Genomic DNA, 21,240 nt, shown 5'->3' on the forward strand with positions numbered 1-21,240 from the left:
CTTTAAAATCAGCAATAAAACATTATCCACTCCCACCACTTTAATCAACCTTTATCAGTGGTCTTACCACTAGTGGCCTAGTACAAGAAAAAACGTAATTATAGACATTAAAATTGGAAGTTAATAAAAACATCATGCCTTATGCATATAACCTTTTAAATACAAAAAAAAATCCAAAATTATCTCTAGATAAGTATTAAATTAGAAAAGCTTAGCAAGGTGGCAGGAAATAAGGTTTACGTACAGATGTCAGTTGCAGTTGCATACATCAATAACAAATATACAAATACTGGTTTATTTGGATTCGGGACTATGGACAGTTCTGTCTCTCCTTCCTGACCACCTCCCACCACGACTCCTGGACCCAGAGGGGCTCGGGCTCGGGCTCGGGCTCCGGCTCGGGCTGTCCCGGGCCGGCTGCGGGCCCCTTTTGTTTCTCTACTTCGTGAACTACGTACGCCTTTCGTGACTTTTTGCTGTGTGTCTGTGAGATGTCTTACCCCTGTGGCTTCCTCCTCTCCTCTCAGCTTCTCCATTCCTTCGGTGGAAACGGGCCAGACGCGGGCTTCGCCTCCCGGGCCCGCCGCCGAGCGCGTCATGGCGGCCCATCCTCTCCCCGGAGTTCTTACCCAAGGCAGAGCCAGGCCGCGGTGGAGACAGGAAGCCGCCCCCCTCAGCTTCCCAGAACTCCTGCTGGGATTTCGGAACGCGTGCGGAAAGTTGCAGTGTCTTCCTCGTAGGCGCTGCCATAACTTCACCTAAACCACAAGCCGCCATTCCCCGCCGGGCCACCGGGCAGGGTCCTGCACGCCGCAGTCCCTGAAACCCGGAAAGGCCGCTCCGCAGTCTCCTGCCACTCGGTGCGGAACAGGCACGTGGCCCCTCACGTGGGCCCAGCGGCAGCTGACCCGGAACTGGCTCACCTCCCCTGCGTGACCCCGGACCAGGTCCCCGAAGGCCTGGAAGGCGGTAGGCCTCGCTGGCCTCAGGCTCCGTCAGTCCGTCGGTCCACGCAGCTCCCATCCACAGTTCCGAGGAGAAGGGTGGGCTCCACGTCGGGCGTGTTTACGGGCGCACCATCCCCGAGGCTGCAGCCTGCTTCTCAGCGGGAGGGACGCTCGGCTCCGGGCTCCGTCACCGCACCGCCGGCCGGGTGCTGCGTTGGCCACGCGGCGCCGGTTCCCAGCTCGCCCCAGGCGCTCGGGCACCTGCACTGCTCGTCTCTCCCCTCCGCGGCTCTTCCCCTTCCTCCTACCTCGACCTTTCTCTCCCGTTCCTCCTGCCCTTCTCTAGCTGCCTCTTCCTTCTCCTCTATTCCGAATTCCTGTGCCTTCTGCTCCCGCGGCAGCCACTCCCCGTGTAATCTCTGCCTCTCCATCTGCAACAGCTTCTCCCCTTCTTGTTCAGTAAGGGCCGCCTCGTCCCCGCCTCCTGGGGGAGCCCGGCGCCTCGGCGGAGAGCGCGGCCCCGGGGCGGCGTCTCCCGCGCGGCCGCAGGCAGCTCGGCCTGGGCGCCACCACGCTGCGGGCGCCACAAGGACGCGTCAGAGCACCGCATGCAATTGTCATCGGAAACGATCAGCCATCTAGAACGAACACTGTGTAAGAATTCCACAGTTAAAGTTATGCACTGCACGAGCGACAGGAGAGACCTAAATTAGAAGGTATATGCCCTGTTCCGGGAGAGGCTCCGTAACGAAGACGCGGCTGCTGCGAGCTGGCCCGCGGGTGCGCGGCAGTGACAGGAACCGCAGCCGCGGCCTCTCGGAGAACCCGCTCTGGTTCCTCCAAAATGTCTACGGGAGACTCAAGTGCACGACGCCTCGGGAGAGGGGAGGCGAGCCTCCTGCCCGAGCGCTGAGATGACAGGGCGGCGGGCGGGCGGAGGGCAGAAGCCCGGCCGGGAAGCACGTTCCGCACGGAGCCCGCGCGAGACGCCGCCTGCGGCCCGGGGGCGCTAACGGGTCAGGGAGCCGAGGCTGACGTCATCACACGCGGAATGTGACGTCGGGCCCTGGCACCGGCTACGAACGGAAGTGCAAGTGGAACAAGGTCGGAATGTTGCAAACGTAACTTTAAAAGCTCTTAGTAGAAAAGATGGATGAGTATCTTTTATTTATCCAGGTGGGAAGAAGTTCCTAAATTTAAAACGAGTAAAATAAAAAACATGTACCTTCAGGAATTCGGAGAGAGGCAAGAGAAAGGAATGAAAGGGAGCGCGAGGGCAGGATGCAGGACGGTCACAGCCTCTTACGGAAACAGGTGGTTACGCACAGTTACTTTCAGAGTTCTAGCTTTTGTTCTCAGAAGCGGGTTCACATGGGCTTATTACTGAAAATTAATAGGCAGTTTCATAAATAAATGAAAACACTGCATATACAGCTGATCCTGAAGCAGTGTTTGTGATTAATTCTGTGCACTTCAGAACAAACTTAAATGTATATTATTTATACAAATCCTCCAAAAATATCTGGCTAACTAAGAAGGGAGTAAATATGTAATTGGCATTACAAAGACAATAATCTGGACAATCACACTAAAAAGTTATCTCAGCATATAGGACAAAAAGAGAAATTATAAAATAAAATTTGAAGCAAGGGAGGTAAATGATATCTAATATTCAAATAATGTAGTTACAGAAGGAAAAAAAAAGGAGTAGAAGCTATAATTTAAAAATGTCTTTTTCCTGAAAAGAACACTAACATTTTCAGATAAAAAAATCCTAGGCAGGAATGTTAAAAAGACACAATAAACACACACACACACAAAATTCAAAAAGTAACATCAAACAGTATTATACTATACAGAAAAACAGAAGTAAAATGCCTAATTTTTAAAAAAACTACGAATGTGTCTGCAACACAATTAAGTATTATTTTTCACATAAGGTATACCTTAAGAAATTAAAAGGGTATTGCTTAGAATTACAATTCTACGTTATCCCAATAAAATCAGGAATGCTATAAATAAAAAATATACTAAAAGTCTTATCTTATTGATGGCTGAGGGAAGGAAGAAAAACCAATTACTGATTTTGACACTCAAAAAAATATGAGCTTAGATATAATGATCTAACATTAAAAGAGAAAAAATGAGAAAGATTTCCAAATCATTATAGGATATAGACATAAGGGTAGGAAAAGTGATACAATGAAAGCCTGACCAATACATCAAAACTGAATGGGAAAAATATGACTAATACATGGAAACTTAAATGACAATAAAAAATTAAAAATTTATCAGTTAGCACCATATATGTAAATGATGAACTCTTACTAAAGACCAGTAAATACAAACAAGTTTAGATTAGATCCATTAGAAGTATGCGGAGAATTTGATGAAATTATATTAAAAGACATCAACATCTCCCAGAATTTAAGAAATAAAGAAAAAAACATTAAATATTCAAATCACACTAAGTGTTCATTTACTATATATACAACTCTATAACTTTCAAAGAATACACATCCTTTCATATGTTCATTAAAACCGCATGTACTTAGTCATAAGAACATCAATAAATTTCTAAAACTATTACTAATCATATTTTCTAAACAGTGGATCAAAACTAAAAATTAACAATTTTTAAAGTGCAACATCTTGGAAAGTTAACCAAAAAAGATATTTTAATAAAAAAATAATAATGTCAAAACTAAAACAAAATCAGATGAAAATCCACAGCCCAAAATGCTTTTCATTATTATACATGATTGGAAACTCATTAAATGTCAATAACCACCAGAATGAGTAGAAAGGTGGAATTATTAAGGACAAAAGCAGAAATAAGTTGTAGGACAAAAGTTATATATGAAGCAAAGAGCTGGATTTTGGAAAGCCCAATAAAATAAATCAACATCTGGCAAACATTACGGAGAGCAATACAAACAAGAGTAGGAAAGGGATCTATCTATATAAACATAAATTTAAAAGAAAAGATCAGACTAATATATATGGAAGTCTAAGTGAAATAAAATTTGAATCTATAAAATAAAATAGTCTTAAACTTGACCTGCAAGAAGTAGAAAACCTAAAAGATGATAAAGATTTGGAAAGCTTATCTAAAACTTGCTGTAAAAAAAATGGGCATCCTGAAATTGTTATATTCATCAAAACTTCAAAAAACAAGTACTTAGGTTGAACGATAAAAAGTCATTTAATACCACCAATTCTGAAGGCTTTAACCTAATCCTAAAGTAGACAATTCCAAAAGCACAGAAAAACACAAAAAGCTTTCTAAGGATTTTATGACCTAACCTTGCCTCAGAAGCCCACGTGCACAAAAGCAAACCGTGTAACCAATCTCATTTGAATGCAGATGCCAAATTCTAGATTAAAATTTAGTACGAGGAATTTGAGGTATCATGACTAAATGAGCTTTTATCAGAAAGCCATACAGCAGAATGGCTAAGAGCAGGAGCCACTGAGCCTCATGACCCTGAGTTTAAATGTACAATAACAATGTTGCTCTAGTTCCTAACTTCTTTAATACTTTTCCTCAATTACAACATGATGGAAAAACAATAGTGTTCATCTAATAACGTGGCTGGGAAGATTAAATATTTAAAAACAAAGTTTAAAAAACTTGTAGCATAATTCCTTAAGCACATAATGTTCCATGTTATCTATTACAATGTTTTTATTATTTACACAAAAAATATTGCATCAGTTGTTGCAAAAAAAGGACATTTGATAGAATAAACATCCTAATCAGATGGCAAAACGTTTTAAAAACTTCGAACTGTAAGGAAATTTCCATATCATCATAAAACAATACATAACAGAAACTAACATTAATCCCAGTAGTATCCTGTAATCTTAGCTAAAGCAATAAAATAGTAAATAAAAAGAAGTATGAATACTGACAAGGAAGATGTCAGAATGATAATTATTTGCAAATGATACGAACTGTCAACATAAAATACTGAAGAAAATCAGTCAAATATTTATCAGAACTGATGAGAATTCATAAAGGGAGCTGGATACAATGTTAGCATACAAATCAAAATTAGGTGAGAAAGAAAAGGAAGAAGAAAGGAATGCACAGCTGGATGCCCTCCTCTCAGCCCAAACCAAGTCTTAGGCTAATAACAAGATAAGCAACCATTTAGGACTGAAGAACATTCATTTCATGTAATTTTTGCAGTGATTTATATAATGTTAACCGTCCCTTGAAAGGTTGTATTGTATTTTTGTAACTTTAGATGATACCTAAATGAGAAAATACTACATTATTTTACCTAAGAAATTTGCCCTGAATCCAGTTTATATTTTTAAATTTTGTTAATCTGTGACATCGTTCCCACCTAACCTCTATGTAATTAATTGAAAGTTGGCTACTGATCCATAAAATTCCTTCTTCCCCCACCCTCTATTATTTCTTTTTTAATCCTCCCTATTTGGAATAAATGCATGCTTATACCCACGAAACACTCAGATCTAGAAAAAGTTGTTCATGTCTAACCATACTAACTTTGAGGCTTTAAAAGATGATTCAGAGGCATTTAATGACTTGCCCAAGGTCATAGAAAGGTGGTTTAAATCCTACTCACATCCTACTGTCTTTTCACTATACTGCCTATATCCCAAAGGTTGTCTGGTTCAAACTTTCATTGTTTCTCAATAATGTTAAGTCTTGAGATTCAGTTAGGGAACTAAAACAACCACTGCTCTTGCATCCCTTTTAGAAAACACTCACTCTATTTCATCATCAAATATTTACTGAAACCTGCTGTGTCCAAGGAACTCTTATAAGCCCTATGGTAAAACAAAACAGTCAAAACATGAACATTACATTTTATTCAACTCAGAAGGATACAGTTAACTAAAAATAGTATCCAGCTCACTTCACTCTATAAATTAATTTGGTTCCTGGAAGCCTCCTATTGCTGCCCTAAAGAATACTCACTTGGAACCTGAATCTATGTATCAGGTTTCTAAGATCTAAGGATCCTACACTTAGAAAAATATCAAGCAATAAAGGCTTAAGATACATGTTCAAGACCCAATGACAGGATTTAACTATACCTAATCTGCCTCGAGCTCACTTGTATCATCTAAACCTCAGAAAAGCAGCTCTCTGCAGTTGTACTATATCTCATAACTGTCATGGCCAAACCTCAGCATCAAGCAAAGATCACATCAGAGGAAAACACAGCCCTTGTCACGTTATATTGTGACAAGCTACTCTGTAGGTAAACAAAGAGCTATGAAAGTTTTGTGTTGTGCTGCTTAAAAAAAAAAAAAAAAGATAATCACTAATCATCCTCTAGCAGGAAAAAAAAAATCTTGAAAATATAGGGAACTGTTCCAACCACCAGAATATAGCTATTTTACATAAAACTAATGTTATACAAATACATACACACAATTTTTTTTTAGGAGAGCAGAGAACAGATTAAAAATTTTGGTTGTGCAATATGCACTAGACAACTCGGGTTTTACTGATCATTCATAAAGTTTTGAAGTGAAGACAAAGAGTTTCACTTTTGTTTCTTCTCAAGTATGAAGTTCACTTCCTAGTTACTAGCTTGTAGTCCACTTCCTAGTTACTAGCTTGGTGGACTTAAATCTATCAATTTATTTGAAGTGATATAAAGTATTCATAACCATATAAATATTTTTAAAATAGCTCTAATATGAATAACAAAGTAATAGTATATTAATACAGAAAGTAAAGAAACAGTGTTTCTTTTTAAAAACACAAATACTATGATGAAAGTTCAAAAATAATTATATTGCTCTAAAAAAATTCCCCAATATCAATGAAATAACCTGACATAAATTAAAAATAGCATCATAACTGTAAAATTTAAATTAACTACTACTCTCTTTATATAAGGAGAGGGTTCATTAAACTAGGAAATTGGACTTGATGGCCAAGATCACTTTCAGTAATATGATTCTTAATCCTACAACTTTATGTATAAACCTTTGAACCAGGCAGATCAGTATTATGATTCTATGCTAAAGAAGTACTTTAGTCAAAATCAATTTAACAAATTTTTGCCATTGTTCAAATTTAAGAGATGTAAAAAATATTAGCTACTTTATTTCCCACTTTGAAATACGCTTTCTAATATTCAACAATGAAAAGAACTGTAAACAAAAAAGATACTAAATCTATTATTACATGCTACTTCGTATTCGTGACCATGAAATTCCTGTTCTAAGTATTAACCCTTTATCACATACTCAAATATCAAAAACTAAAGTTTAAGATATTCAAAATAGAATAGAGGGGATTAGGAGATAAACTGTTCTAAACTCCCATTATTAAATCTAGAATTATTTCACTGTAAATAAACTGCAGTGTGCTTCTAAATTTACCAGTCAACTATAACACACGAGTTACAAGAGAACTTTCCCAAGGGGCCTAAAATAACAATGCACTATCCTTACTTTCCAAAATTCTCAAGCATCTTCAATTACCTCAAGTACTATCATAAAATTCTAAAAATAATCTCAAAGCAAAAACTTAGCAAGCTGTGAATATATAAATAGACCATTTCAGGACTGCAGGCCTCAGTCTACAACCAAGCGCAGGTGGGATAACTGTGCCAAAACGACGACAGGGTGGGGCACTCATCACGCACCCAGATAAACCACACACGCTTTGGTAGCTGCTCAGAGTAAAGCGAAGTTATCCCCCCAATTCCAACAGGACCAAAGCAATGTTTTCCTTTTACCCAAAATGCTTCTCACACAAACGACCTCCCCCTACCCCCCCCAAAATTAAGGCGTACCTAACGACTCTTCTGGATACAGTTCAGGCCACGAGAGTGCACTTGAGATTCTGAAAGCAAAATCTAGACTAAAAGAGCATCTCTCACTACAGACTATAAAAGATCTGAAGCTTCACAGAGGTTTTTGTTTTTTTTACTTAAGTGACCATCTGAATGTGTGACTGAGGCCAGAGCAAAGGGTGAACGACGGAACAAGGTCAAACTTAGGGGACAAAAGATTCCTGAAATCAACATGGCCAGAAAGGTTTCCTTTCTTAAGGGGCAGTTCCTATACTCAGGGGAAAAAAGCGGGGGGGAGAGGGGGAGAGGAAAAAGAAAGAAAAAAAACGGAGAGAGGAAAGGACACCGCCGAGTCCCGGGCTAGCGCACCGTCCACCTGGCGGCCGCACCTGCCCGCGAGGCAGGCAAGTCCATTCCGGAGGCGACCCCTCGCAGCACAGCAGGCCTGGGGTGTCCTCCCTTCGAGACAAACTGCGCTCGGAGGAGATGACACTGGCTATTTTTCTAAAGGAGGGGGGTAAGTTTAATGAAGGAGCCACACGGACGAGCGTAGGAATGTGAGGGTCGCTCCCAGTCGATCCCCGGCGCCGGCTGTTACAGGAAAACAATCGGCAGAAGGAAGCGGACCGACACCCGCTAACTGCCCGCCGCGCCCCACGAGCCGCCGGCCCCGGGCGCGCGCCCCCAAAGGCGAGGGGCAGCGGCAGAGGGCGGCGGGGGCGCAGCCCGGGGAAGCCGAGGCCCGAGCGGGGGAGGCCGGGGCGGGCGGCACGTCGGGAGGAGCGCGGGCCCCGCGGGCGCGCCTCACCTTCTGCACCGCGCTCTGCTGCAGCACGTTCTGCTCCACGGTCATGGCCCCCGCGGCGCCCGCGGCGACACAGGCGGCGGCGTCCGGCTCCTCGCGCCCCCGCCGGCCCGGGCTGCCCCGCTCCGCCGAGCTCCAGGGAGCGGCGCGGTCCGCCGGGGACAGCGCCCCCGCCAGCCAGGCGCGGAGGCGAAGGCGGCCGGCGTGCGCGGGCACCGCGGGCTGGCGGCGAAGCTCGGGCAGCGAGGGCCACGGCGGCGACTTCACGACTCCGCCCGCGCCGACTCCGCGCGGCCGGCCCGCCGCGGCCCGCGCCCTGCGCGCCGGCGGACGCTGGGGCGGGAGGGCGCCGAGCCGGGCCGCGTGACGCGCGCGCTCCTCCGCCCGCGCTCGCGGGCCGCTGCGGGGAAGGGAGCGGGACCGGAGGGAGCGGCCGGCCGGAATGGCGCTGTCCTCCTCCTGCGCCGGTCCTCCTCCCCTCCCCTCCCCCAACCGCCGTCACCGCCCCGGCCCCGCGGCTCCGCCCCCGCCGGGCCCCGCCCGCCCGCCGCCCTAACCCTACATTGTGACCCGCGGGCGGCGGGGCGAGGCGGGGCCGCCAGGGAGTCCCGCCCCCGGTCCCGGCCCCGGCCCCGGCTCCGCCCCGCCCCGCCCCGCGCGGGCCCCGCGCTCCCGGGTGGGGCGAGGGCGCGCCCCGCTGGCCGATCCCGGAGCCGCCTGCGCCGCAGGTAGCGCGACCTCCGCGCTCGGCCCGCAACATTCCAGGCCGCGGCCCAGGGCTGCGTTCCTCCCGCTCCCGGGACCAGCCCGGTCGCCGGCTCCCCAGACCCCGCCGAGACGGAACGTTTCCTCTAGGCCCCATGACGCTGTCCCCAAGCCGTCTTGGGCCCTAACCCCGGCTCCTTTCTATGCCTCCCGCCCTCTGCCTTCGCCTTCTAGGAATTTCCCAAGCAATAAACTTGCCCGAAGGGAAAAGTCAAGAGTGATTTAAGCAAACGGCTGTCAGAAGTCCTTCTGCTAGACTGTACTTTTTTCCTTTACTAATCATTCCATAAATTAATATTGACATTCTCCGTCTACTTCATTCATTCAAACAGGTGCCAAGAACTGCTAGGCTCTGGAGAAATAAGGTTTATTTCCCGAAGATTTGATATAATTGAATCATGGTCTGTACAACAGGCAACATTACAAAAGTATCACTCTCTAGATGCTACATTGTTCTAATACTCCGGTTTCCAAACTCATTGGAATACTTGACAATATATAATGGTAAGGAAAACCTAACATGGAGAAAACATTTTACGAGCTAACCTGGGGATAGGAGGTGAGGGTGGTGCAGTGGGAAGGGGTGGAATAAATAGTGCATATTGTCACAAATTCAATACACACATGCAAACCTGGGTATAAGTTTTAATTTGTTGACAAGAGAAGCAAACTTGGTAAATGATCATTGAAACATTATCTGGTTTTATTTAATAAGCATAGATCAAGTAACTCTTAAGCTTTGTAACAAATCTGTGTACATTTTTGCAGCCGTTTTTTGCACCTCAGATTATTTTCAACTACTTATTGAGATCTTTTCCTCTAGTCTTCATATTTTTTGGTCATTTGATTTTCACAAATTACAAATTTTATTTTATTGATAACTTACGTCTTTGCCAGAAGAATTTCAAAAACTGTGAGATGGTTGGAAACCCAGAATTTTAGTTCTGATAGAATGCACACTTTTTATGTGACCGCTGAGACCCACAGAGTGACTTGTCAAGGAAGGCGTACTAGAATGCATTTCCCCTCATTTATAGACCAAAGTTCTTCTCAACATACCAACTTCATGTTTCTCAGTATTCTAGATTTAAAAAGAAAATCTACTGGGTTCATGGTATTTGAACTTAAGAAAGTTAAATCTAGCCTTGGCAGTGTTGTTCAGTGGTTAGAGTGTCGGCCTGAACACAGGGCCTGACCAATGATGGTTTTTCTCCCTCCCTCCTTTCCACTCTCTCTAAAAAAAATTTTTTTTCTTCTGGGGAAAATAAAAAAGATATTGCCAGATGCTAAAGATTAGTTTTAAGAATTTGGCAGTAAGTGTTCCTCTGGGTTAAATTTTTTTAGTTCTACCAAAAAGTTATCTTCCCGGCGCTTACTAAGTAATCGTCAAAGTTCTTTACAGGGTAGTCATACTGGCCTACTTTGGTCATTCATTTCCAGCTTACTGCTGATGGTTTCCTACTTATTTTTTTTAACCTTAATAGTTATTTTGTAGAACTTTGAGAAGAAAACTTCAAGTTTCCTTATGGTCATTCTTTTTTTAGAAGGAGTACAATTGGAATGAATAGAAAGTGGAAATTTGAGAATTTGAGATAAATTCGCACATAAAACCCATTGCCAGTTATTCTAATTTTAAAAATTTGCTCCGACGTCAATTTTGCTGTTCATGAATCAACCTTAATATGGGTGTCCCCAAAAATGTATCCACACTTTGAATTTCAAACTGTTAATTCCAATGGGTTAAATCTGAAAAGAAACTTTGGAATTAATAGTTATTCAAAGTGTAGGTACATTTTTTGGGGACACCCTATATGTATAGTTATTGAAATGAAAGCCTAGGGATACTATTTAATAATTCTGTTCCTTTACCCTGCACTGTGGACATTCAGGTAAACACGTAAAGTGATAGATTTCATATAAATTTTAAATTTAGTTTTTAATGCTAAGCCTATTTTTCTATTTTGGATCAAAATTATGTCTCTTACAAATATTCAGTATTGTTCTTGTATGTGAACCAAGGAAATTGGTATTCTTCTATTTTAATTATTCATTTATCTTTGTTTAGAAAGGGCTTGAAAATCCATTTCTGGACACCAAGAATCCAATACGTTGCTAAAGCACATTTGTAAGACACGAATGAGAGAGAGCCATTCAATCCACAGTGTAGATTTGAACAATTTCCATGACAAAAGAGTGGTTCTTAAATCCACTTTCAGGAGAATAAGAATTATTTTCCTTCTTTAGATGTATTGACAACCTGGAATGACTTCTTTCCACCAATAAGGAAACCGTAAGCAATTTTCCAAAGAGGAGCTCTCTGTGACGTCACAATGGAACCATTTAGTGATAGGGTGCTCATCGAGTAGAACCTAGGAGAGCACTATTTGCCTGATACATGCACAACAAAACGCCTATTGAATTCAATGGGAAGCCATCAAGGAGAGCAAACAAGTTCACTGACGCTTTTGCGTGTCTAACTTGAACTTCTCATCCCACGGGGGCAGCTCTGTGGTTCTGGCCGCCGTGTTGATCTCTCTGGCCCCGCCTGCCGTTGATAGTATCTTCAGCAGTCAGTGTGCCGTACACATTGAGAGTCTCCAGATATTGCTTCTTTGTTTGCTTGGGGCAGCCATAAAAAAATGTCATAGACTGGGTGGCTTGAACAACAGAAGTTTGTTTCCTCACAATTCTGGAGGCTGGGAGTCAAAGATCAAGGTGCCCGCAGGGTTGGCTTCTCCTGCATCCTCTCCTCCGCTCGCAGGTGCCACCCTCGTGCTGACTCTTCACATGTGGCTGACCCTCTGGGCGCACAATTCCCTGGCATCTCTTCCTGTTTTTATAAGGACACCAGTCATATAGGATCAGGGGCCCCCTCTAACAGCCTCATTTTAACTTAATCACGTCATTAAAGGCCTTCTCTCCAAATACGGTTATGTTCTGAGGTGCTAGGGGTTAGGACTTCAACACAGGAAGTTTAGGGGAACACACTTCAGCTCATAACAGTCGTATTTAATCTACTTAACCCTAGAACTTATACCTTTGTGCCATCCAATATCCTTTTTCATACTCCATCCCATAAGCTCTTAGATTCGTAAAGATGCATTGACACTTTAAAGAACAGTAGTTCTGCGTTTTCTGCCAATTGTGACACTTCCAATTAGAACAGTTTTGGGGGAAGGAGGTTCTGTGAATCGAAAAAGGAATCTAGTCCAATGTGAACTATTTTTTGCAAAGTCTATTTTCAAAGCAATGTCTGCTTGGATAGAAAGCTACACTTTATCAACTGAGAGCCAGCACAAAAGTGGAGATTTCTTGCATGAACCCTTGCTCCCCTCACCTCGAACATGCCCAAAGGCCTACTCTGACAATGAAAATGGTTTCGAGTCCCTGGCCTTCCTCATTTCTTTCTCTTCTACGGTAGTAGGCAGACATTTTCCTAAAGTTATCTATAGTATATACGGACAGAGGAGGCTACATAAACTACTGTCACTTCTCCAAGACTCTCTGTCTCTCATATTCAGAGCACATGATCACTACCCATATGCAAATCCCAAAGAACAACCCAGGGACTGCTAGGTCTAAGCTCCTCAGCAACTCACTTAAGCTTTTTGCACAGCCCTTGCCTATTTTCTATCACGTACTTTCCTTGCACTTCAGTTGCTTTGCTCTGAATCACAGAAAAAAGGCTCTCCCTGCATATTCCATGTTCTCAGGTCAGCTGGCTTTGGGATGGATTTGGTCAATGAGGCATAGGTGTGGTATTGGGGGGTGGGGGCTGGAAAGGAGAAACCAGGCTATTTCTCTTTCTTTCCCCTCTCCCCTTGGCAGCTATGGCTTACTGTTTAAGTAAATTGCCCAAGGCTATATTTCTTTGGGGGTTCTAGCTCTCACCAGACTGGCCTACCTTGGTTCAAGTTTCTGCTGGAAACCTTGCTTCCTTCCATCATCCCTCCAGATTAAGAGTTATAATGAGTTCTTGCTGTTGCTAAACTCTGGTTTAACTTACAGTCCTTGTTTGGCTTCTCAGCTCTTCCATTACCTGTATAACAAATTCTTTGGATTAAATATCCCTTGATTTAAATATTTAGAGAGTATTCTGTTTTTCTGACATGACCTTTACTGAAATGTATCCTCTAGGTGAGTTCTGTCATCTTATAAAACAAGTATAAGAATATAGGGTTATTTTAATGATTAGGTTATTAAGAACATGTAAAGCATTTGGAATACTATAAGATAAAAAGTAAGTACATAATATATATGAGAAGTTCTTGCTATGACATTAGTAGTGCTTCCTTGAGACCTATAAATTGAGAAGTTAAAACCAGTATAGATGAGCACCAAGAAGAATTAGTCAGCTGGGACTGAATATTCTAGTCTAGGAAAAAAAGACAAGAAGCAGAGTTAAGTAGTAAGTTTACAAAATCTAACAGTCTAAGAAGGGACTGTTTCACTGACATTTCTGTAACAATTTCACTTATTGTTATGTACAAAAGAACTTGTTCAGTTATTCCTAGGCAGCTACTTTCCCAGTAGTTTTAGACTCTTCTGATTATTTGTGTTTTTTCTTGGATACTAAAAATGATACAAAATTCAGATGCAAATGTCTTTAATTTTTAAAAATACATACTAAAGATACGGCAAATAAGAAATTTATTTTTGGACAAATGATGCTATTAGCAAGTAGGAACAAAACAAAAGGGAAAAATATTAGGCAGAAATGCTACTCATACTTAGATTCTGGACAATGATATTTATACTGAATGGGTGCTCAATAAGTGTCTTTGAAATGAATTTATGAACAAAAATAAAAACAAATTAATAAAATCTTTCCTACTTTCTAGGCTTTCAGAAAATGTTTTTAATATATGTAGTATGTCTAATATTATCTCATAAAATGAGATATGGCTCAGTGTATTAATTAGACCTGCTTTTCATCAAGAACAACACAACTTTTTAATGTGAAGATTAGTTGAATGGCTCGGTTCAAATCTACATAGCCTTCACTTTGGCCTAGCATATTATAAACCCCCATAATTGAGTGGGAATGCTGACTGGGAATAACTCTTGTATAAGTAACAATAGGACAGCATATTTTAAAGTGAGATCCTATTGGTTTTAATTTCAGAACCTTCCCTCTACAGCTGGTCCTACAGGCAGGCGAGCTGGGATGGCTGTTCTAGGCCTTCCATTCTGAGGGGCGTACAGAAAACAGCCTATGATACAATAGAGCCAGCTATTATTTTTCCTACTAGTTTTACTATGTGCCAGAACCTGTACTAAGCACTTTATACTTCAAGCATTTGATCTTTCCAACAACCCCCTGAAGCTGGCATTATTACACTATTTTCACAGAGGAAGAAGCTATGGCTTGCTGTTTAAGGAAGTTGCCCAAGGACACACAACCAAAACACTAAACCAGTCTGAATCCACGTAGGAAGTCTGCCTGACTTCAGCGCTTCTGCATTGAATCCCCTGCAGTGCAAAGCCATTTCTAAGTATGATGCGTGGATTCCTGAGAGCCTCAAAAACCATTTCCAGGGGTCAGCAAGACACCCCCTTTTCCAACTACGTACATAGCTGAGTGAGACCACACTGTCCTCGTATACTTCAACCCAAACAATATGTGGTAACAGATACAGTGCGGAAGCAGATTAGAGAATTCTGTTGTCTTCTGTTAAATCAGACATTAGAGATCTGCAAACTGTCAAACAATGTCAGTCTTCTCACTAATCTTTTTTTGAAGATATGGTTATTTTCCATAAAAGTAATATTTATATTAAAATGTAACTGGTTTCTTGTTTAAAAATAAATTAATTAATTAATTTTTTGAAATTTCTCAGTTTAAACTTCTAATGCAATGAAGAGTAATAGACATAATCTACAGATATAATTGAGGTCCTCAAAAATGTTGAGGCCACTGCTGTAGACATCTATCGTCATCAGTCTTTTTGTGAAAACTAGAAACAAAACTGATCTGACAGCTCTTTATGTCTCGCTGGTGTCATGTATCACTATTGAGATCCTCAGGAAATTGAGGTAGAAATTAATTGAATCAAAATTTCTTTCTCATCTGAGCAGCATTCAAAATCTAGCTTAGTTCTCCCTTTAGAAATTATTATGTAGAAAAGAGGAGCCCTAGAAATGTGTGGATGAAAGAATAAAGCAGAAAAAGTGCTTCCACCTTTTCAGCTGTTAAAAGAATCAACAATGAAGTATTTGAAAGTGCTCTGAAAATGGTAAAGTACACTTCAAATGTATGATATTGTTATAAGTTATAATATTTGATAGTAATAAAATTATGGAAGTTAGGAACTGGCTTTGAGAGATAACCAAAGTGTATTTGATAAATATACTTTTATTGCGCTATTATATATGCATGTGCTATAACTAACATCATAAATATAATAACTTCATATATATTTGAAAGCTTTACTGTATGAAAATCACCTGAATATATAGTGTGTCTCATTTGACTCTCACTGACTATATTATGAGACAAGGCTGGATGAACTGGATATCCATTGTACAAATATGGAAACTTAGTCTGAGAGTGGTTGGGTGACTTGCCAATAGCGCACAGAGAGTACACAGTTGTGTTAAGTCTTGTACTTAGCATAATACCTCAGCAAATATTTATTGAATAGAAAAATAAAGAAATCAGGTCTTCTGACTCTTAGTTTGGTGTCTTAGCTCTGGCATATGCTGATTTAAGAGGGTAATATAGTTTGCAACACTGCCTCTTTTGCTAACATTATTAAAAATGGATTAAAAAGGCATGTTGTGATATTCAGTTAGCAATCACTTATGCAGATCTTGGTCAGGAGAGCAATAACAGATAAAGATGATATGCATCTTACATTAAGGGCTTATACTCAATTCTCAAATTTCTTTTTTCCATCTTCAGAGAATAAGTGATATAATGTTCTAACTCTTTTTCACATTGCATGTTAGGATTAACCTCCAAAAAACAGAAACACACATGTAGGGCAAGTGAGAACACTTAGGCTCTCTCCCCACTGTCTCAGGGCAGAAGGCCGCAGTTATGGAACCTGATACAGCACAGTCACAACAGATGCCCTGTTAGCTGACTGAAGTCTCACCCATGTTGGCTGAGAGCCACTATTGTCCTGGTTCCTAGAAGACTGGCCCAGGACTTTCAGAGGTGCAGGATTTTGGTTTGTTGGCCCAGGGAGTGGGTTTGCGGGGTGCAGTTTGTCCACCAGGGCTCCAGTGTGTCCCCTGAGGTGTAGTGAGTCCCCCGTGTATGCCTGGCCGGCCGCCACCGGGAACATGGTTTGTTTCTCTGTATGTCAGCCTGGCTGTCAGCTGAATAAAGTAAATGTGTCATCCTCCTTCAGCTCCATGCTTTTCTGTGGACTGTCCCCGTATCTAGAGTGAACCTCCCTGGCCCTGAGTGGCCACTACAGTTGGCGTAGTCTCTGGCATTACAACACACACACACACACACACACACACACACACACACACACACACACAGAGTTTCATTGCAATTCCAAAAGTATGGTATTTGGCCAAATAAATGGGAATATAGTATACATCTTGTTTAAGACAAGTCCATTTAAGACTAACCAATGATGCCATGCTTTGGGTTCTTTCAAATTTCAGTACCATGGACAAAGACTGAAGGAAAACAAATGATTTCTGCACCCCACCCCCTCCCAAAGCCTACAGCCTGGGGGGGAGTTAGCCGCAGAAACAATGTCACAGCGCCCAAGGTAATGAGGAAATGACAGTCGGGATTACCTAACTCTGCCAAAGAACCCAGGCTTTGCTCTGACACAGTTTACAATTTGGTGGAGAATCAGACATACTGTCAACAGAATATGAGATGTTAATAAGCAAATTTATTTACAAATTACTGCAAGTCAGAGGAAGGAAAAGCCGACTCAGTCTGAGAAAATGAAACAAGGTTTCAGAAAGAAAGCGACCTTGGCAGAGGCCTTGGTGAAGAAAGAATGAAGTAAAGTGGTTGAGAGCATGGGCCTCAGGTCCCGGCCTGCTGGATGGAGGTACAGAAAACTTGACCTTTCCTTTACCTTTGCTTCACAGAAATTTGAAGTAAGTGATTATGAACCTGTTGTGTTTGTCTGAACCACTGACCTGCATGTGGTGAGCAGGAAGTTCTATAGCCAGAGTCTCTGCAGCAGTTGAGCTGCTGAGAAGAAACACTGAGGGGAGGGGTTTGTACTCTTGGAAACGGCAATCACTCTTCTTGAACATTGCAGAATCCTCATTCCACTTAAATGGGACCGTCCATAACTGTGCATATGAATGGCAACTTTTGGAAAGATGAGAAGTCTGCAGAACCATTTTGTGTCGTCTCCTTTACGTAACTATTGACAAAAGCGGCCATACGCTTGGCCATTAAATAATCTTACCCTGATGTTCTAAATTTCTCTGCCCATATGGCAAGTCTTTCTTGAAACTCATATACATGCTTCATGTTTTCTTTCAACAATACCATAAAGTAAGCCTATTTCTAGAAAGCACCAACTCTTTGTGCTGGAGGTATCGGAGGTTGTGATTTTGGCAGAGCCTGAACCTCCCGTTTGAACTATTGGTCATTGTGTCTTGGTGAGAGGTTGAGCCCATCTACTGCCACAGAAACCAAACTGCTGACACTTGTTCCCTCGAACCCACAGAATGCACTTTGCCAATAACATGCTTCCTTCGACCCGCTGAATCTTTAGCTAGAGAGGCAAATAAAGGAACAATGTAGAATTATTTCTGGTGATGGGCGTGCTGAGGGGGGAGGTGTGTAGAAGGAGGATGGTGGTGAGGGTCTCTTGAGTGGTGTCCAGTGTCACGCCAAGGATGCAGCAACACTGCACTGGCTGCTGGAAGGCCGCCTCTTCAGCTGGAGTTCTAACCCTCCCCACACACGTCTCTGGTTCTTAGCTATTTTCCACGCTGAATTTTCTACCCTTCCTTTTATTCTGTCAGCTGCCAGACAGGTTTCCAACACATTTCTTTCTTAAAGGCAGCATTGATTTCTGTCACTTTTAACAAGGAACCCTGGCTGGCCTAGTTTTTCCTAAGTAACAGAATGTATAATGTAATTGTGTCTTGTAGTACTTCTAACTGGACAGGTTCTATGGGAAATGCACTTGAAGAATGTCCTAACAATTGTTAAGTGACAAGTGATGATATCTGAAAGGATGTCTATGTCTTTATGATTGAATATGAAGAAAGATACATTAATTTGAATAGCTCACGTGGACTCCCAAACCCAAGGGGATAAACTTACATTAGACTTTGCAGGCTAATGCTTGCTAATTAGAACCAAAACCTGGCTGGTTAATGGATACAACTTATCCTCCAGCTGGGAACAGTCAGAGGAAGGAATAAAACTAGAAGATAGAAATAGCAGTTTGTTGGCAGAAGAATGGAACATAAAAATAGCTAGGGTGCTACAAAAAGGAACTCACCGATTAATTTATTCATTCAAAGAACATTTAAGAAATATTTATGTGCTAACTGAAGGGAGACACAAAGAGAACCAAAGAGGAGTCCAGCTCTCAAGAAGTGTATGAAAATACAGACGTATAAAAACATAATCATACAAAGCTACCAGAGTTTCCTATACTATTTCATAGGCTTGTGTATTAGCTATTTATGGTTCATAATAAATTAGCAAAAACTCAGTGGCTTAAAATAACTTGCTGTCAGTTTCCATGAGCGAGGAGTCCAGGCCCACCGTACCAGGGCCCTCTGCTCAGGGTCTCACACAGCTGCACACAGGACTTGGGTCTCATCCAGGCCCGGGGCCTCTTCCAAGCTTGTGTGGCTGTTGGCAGAATAGATTTCCTTGCGGCTGTAGAAGCCATAGCAGTTTTTTTCTTCAAGGATAGCAGGAAAGAGTCTCTAACCCTCATTAACAGAGCTCAGGTGATGAAGTCAGACCCACAGGGGATAATCTCCCTTTTGATTAAGTTCAAAGTCAATTGATTAGAGCCTTAACTGTATCTACAAAATCCCTTCACCTTTTCCCTATAACATAATCTCAGGAGTGACATCCCAAAACATTAGCCATATTCTCCTGGTTAGAAGCAAGCTCCAGGTCCCACCCACACTCAAGGGCCCAGAGGGGAGGGATAATACAAGGGTGTGGATCTCTGGGGTCATCTCAGAATTCTGCCTGCCACAGCCTGGCACTACCTTCAGTCTTAAATGTATGAAGGAGAAAGAAAGCTAAGTAAATGACAAGCCAGAGAGAGAAGTCACTCAAGCTATGAGCCAAGCCCTTGCACTGGAGTAGAGGCCTTCTCGCCTTCAGGAATCAGGCCATGAGACCTTTTAATTTTTCAGTTCCACTCAACAAAGCCTTGTGCCATACATTCTAGTCCAGGGAATCGCAGGAGAATATGAGAAGTTTCTGTTTTTAGTGAGGTTATAGCTAAAGAGCGAGATGGACAAGGACATCCTTCTATCCAACTTGCATTGGCAAGCATTCAGATTAGCAGGGTTTCAACACTTCATCACTTTTGAAGCTGATATATTTACCCTCTCTTCCCACGCCCCCACATTTCCACATATCCATGTATGTGCTCCCTTCCAGAGATAGGTTCTTCTCATAATTTAGAGAAAAGATTGAGCCCAACCTCAATGAACTAATATTAATGAGCTTCCATGTGTATGAGGTGAGGAATGGAGTCCCCTGTCAGCTCCCCCACCCAGTTACCATTCTAATTTCAATGATACGGCCAGATAACATCTGGCTAATACCATAAAGATGTGAAAGGGTTCTGGCCATTTTAATGAGACCTAAAGCTACAAGACTTACCTTTCATTGCCTGAATAATGTGCCTTTTGCTGTGATTTTTAAAACCGTACATTCAGAACAGCTTATGAAAGGCCCAGTTGACCACTTCCATTTTCTCCCCCGTGAGATGAGGGTGGTCGCTGCTCCCATCCTGTTCCTGAATGGACCATCTGCTGCTTCCCCCAGGCTGGCGCAGTTGCCCCTGTGGCAAGATGGGCCTTGAAGCTGCTTTCTGGGCATCCTGGAACTTCCTGCATTAGAACCACCTCCAAAGGGGTTGATCAATGGAACAAAAAGACAGTGTTTAGGGCACATTACCATATTGGATCCTGGGGCATTTTGGAGACCATCCTTCCCCCAAGCACTGATCAGAGGACTGAGGTTGCCTAAAGGCTGGAAAGGGTCTGATTTTTAGCACAGTGTCCAAAAAAAGAAAATTATAAGATACCAGGTCTTCATGGATGCCATGCACAACCTAAATATGTGCATCCTGCTGGGGACCTAACAATAGAAAAGAAGGCAGTGAGCCATGGCCCTGTCCCATATCTATTACCCTAGAGACTGAGAATCACTCTGGGATGTAATGGGACTTCTGTATCTGGTAGCCACACATACTCAAGGCTACAGTCTTAGCTTGGGACTTTACTGTTTGTCCTCGCAGGTATCGAGGGGTGGATTAATTCATTACTATGGCTTTCAAAAATAAAGATCGTGGGGATATCATAGTGTTGGCACTTAATGACATTTGGTCAGCAAAATAAAAAATTTTAATGTTATGTTTAAATTTATTTTTAAAAACCCTTCCTCATTATCACATAAGGTAATAGTAGAACAGCAGTTACATTTCTGCACCACCCTTGCCACCAGGAAGCATCAGATGCCCTCGCCTCCGTCCCATGTGCTCCTCAGTGTGGGGGAATAAAAGTTATACTTGCATGTGAACGTCTCCTAAGAGAAGGCGGTAAGTTCCAAATGGGGGTTACAGCTTAGACAAGCTCAGCTCGCTCAGCTGACCCCAGGGATTATGATGCAGTAGGGCTGGGTCTCCAGCATCTGTGCAGATTTTTAAAACAGATAATACTGCAGATAAAGTCAAACTGTAAACTTCAAAAGGATACACAGATGAAAATACTTATTTCATGAAAT

General features: G+C 42.4%; 1 protein-coding gene and 1 pseudogene across 2 annotated transcripts in view; both read right to left on the minus strand.

Moving 5' to 3' along the window:
* USP25 (ubiquitin specific peptidase 25) overlaps positions 1-8,636 on the minus strand; it is a 126,271-nt gene extending 117,635 nt beyond the window's left edge. For both annotated transcript variants that reach the window (XM_087818089.1, XM_087818091.1), the window contains exon 1: positions 8,550-8,636. In XM_087818089.1, the coding sequence (XP_087674215.1) occupies positions 8,550-8,594 (45 nt within the window). In that variant the 5' untranslated portion in view covers positions 8,595-8,636. The remainder of the gene's footprint in view (positions 1-8,549) is intronic.
* LOC148092850 (uncharacterized) lies at positions 295-7,417 on the minus strand (annotated as a pseudogene).
* Positions 8,637-21,240: the final 12,604 nt, after the last annotated feature.

Source organism: Miniopterus natalensis, chromosome 6, assembly GCF_054644295.1.
Source record: "Miniopterus natalensis isolate mMinNat1 chromosome 6, mMinNat1.hap1, whole genome shotgun sequence".
Taxonomy (NCBI): domain Eukaryota; kingdom Metazoa; phylum Chordata; class Mammalia; order Chiroptera; family Miniopteridae; genus Miniopterus; species Miniopterus natalensis.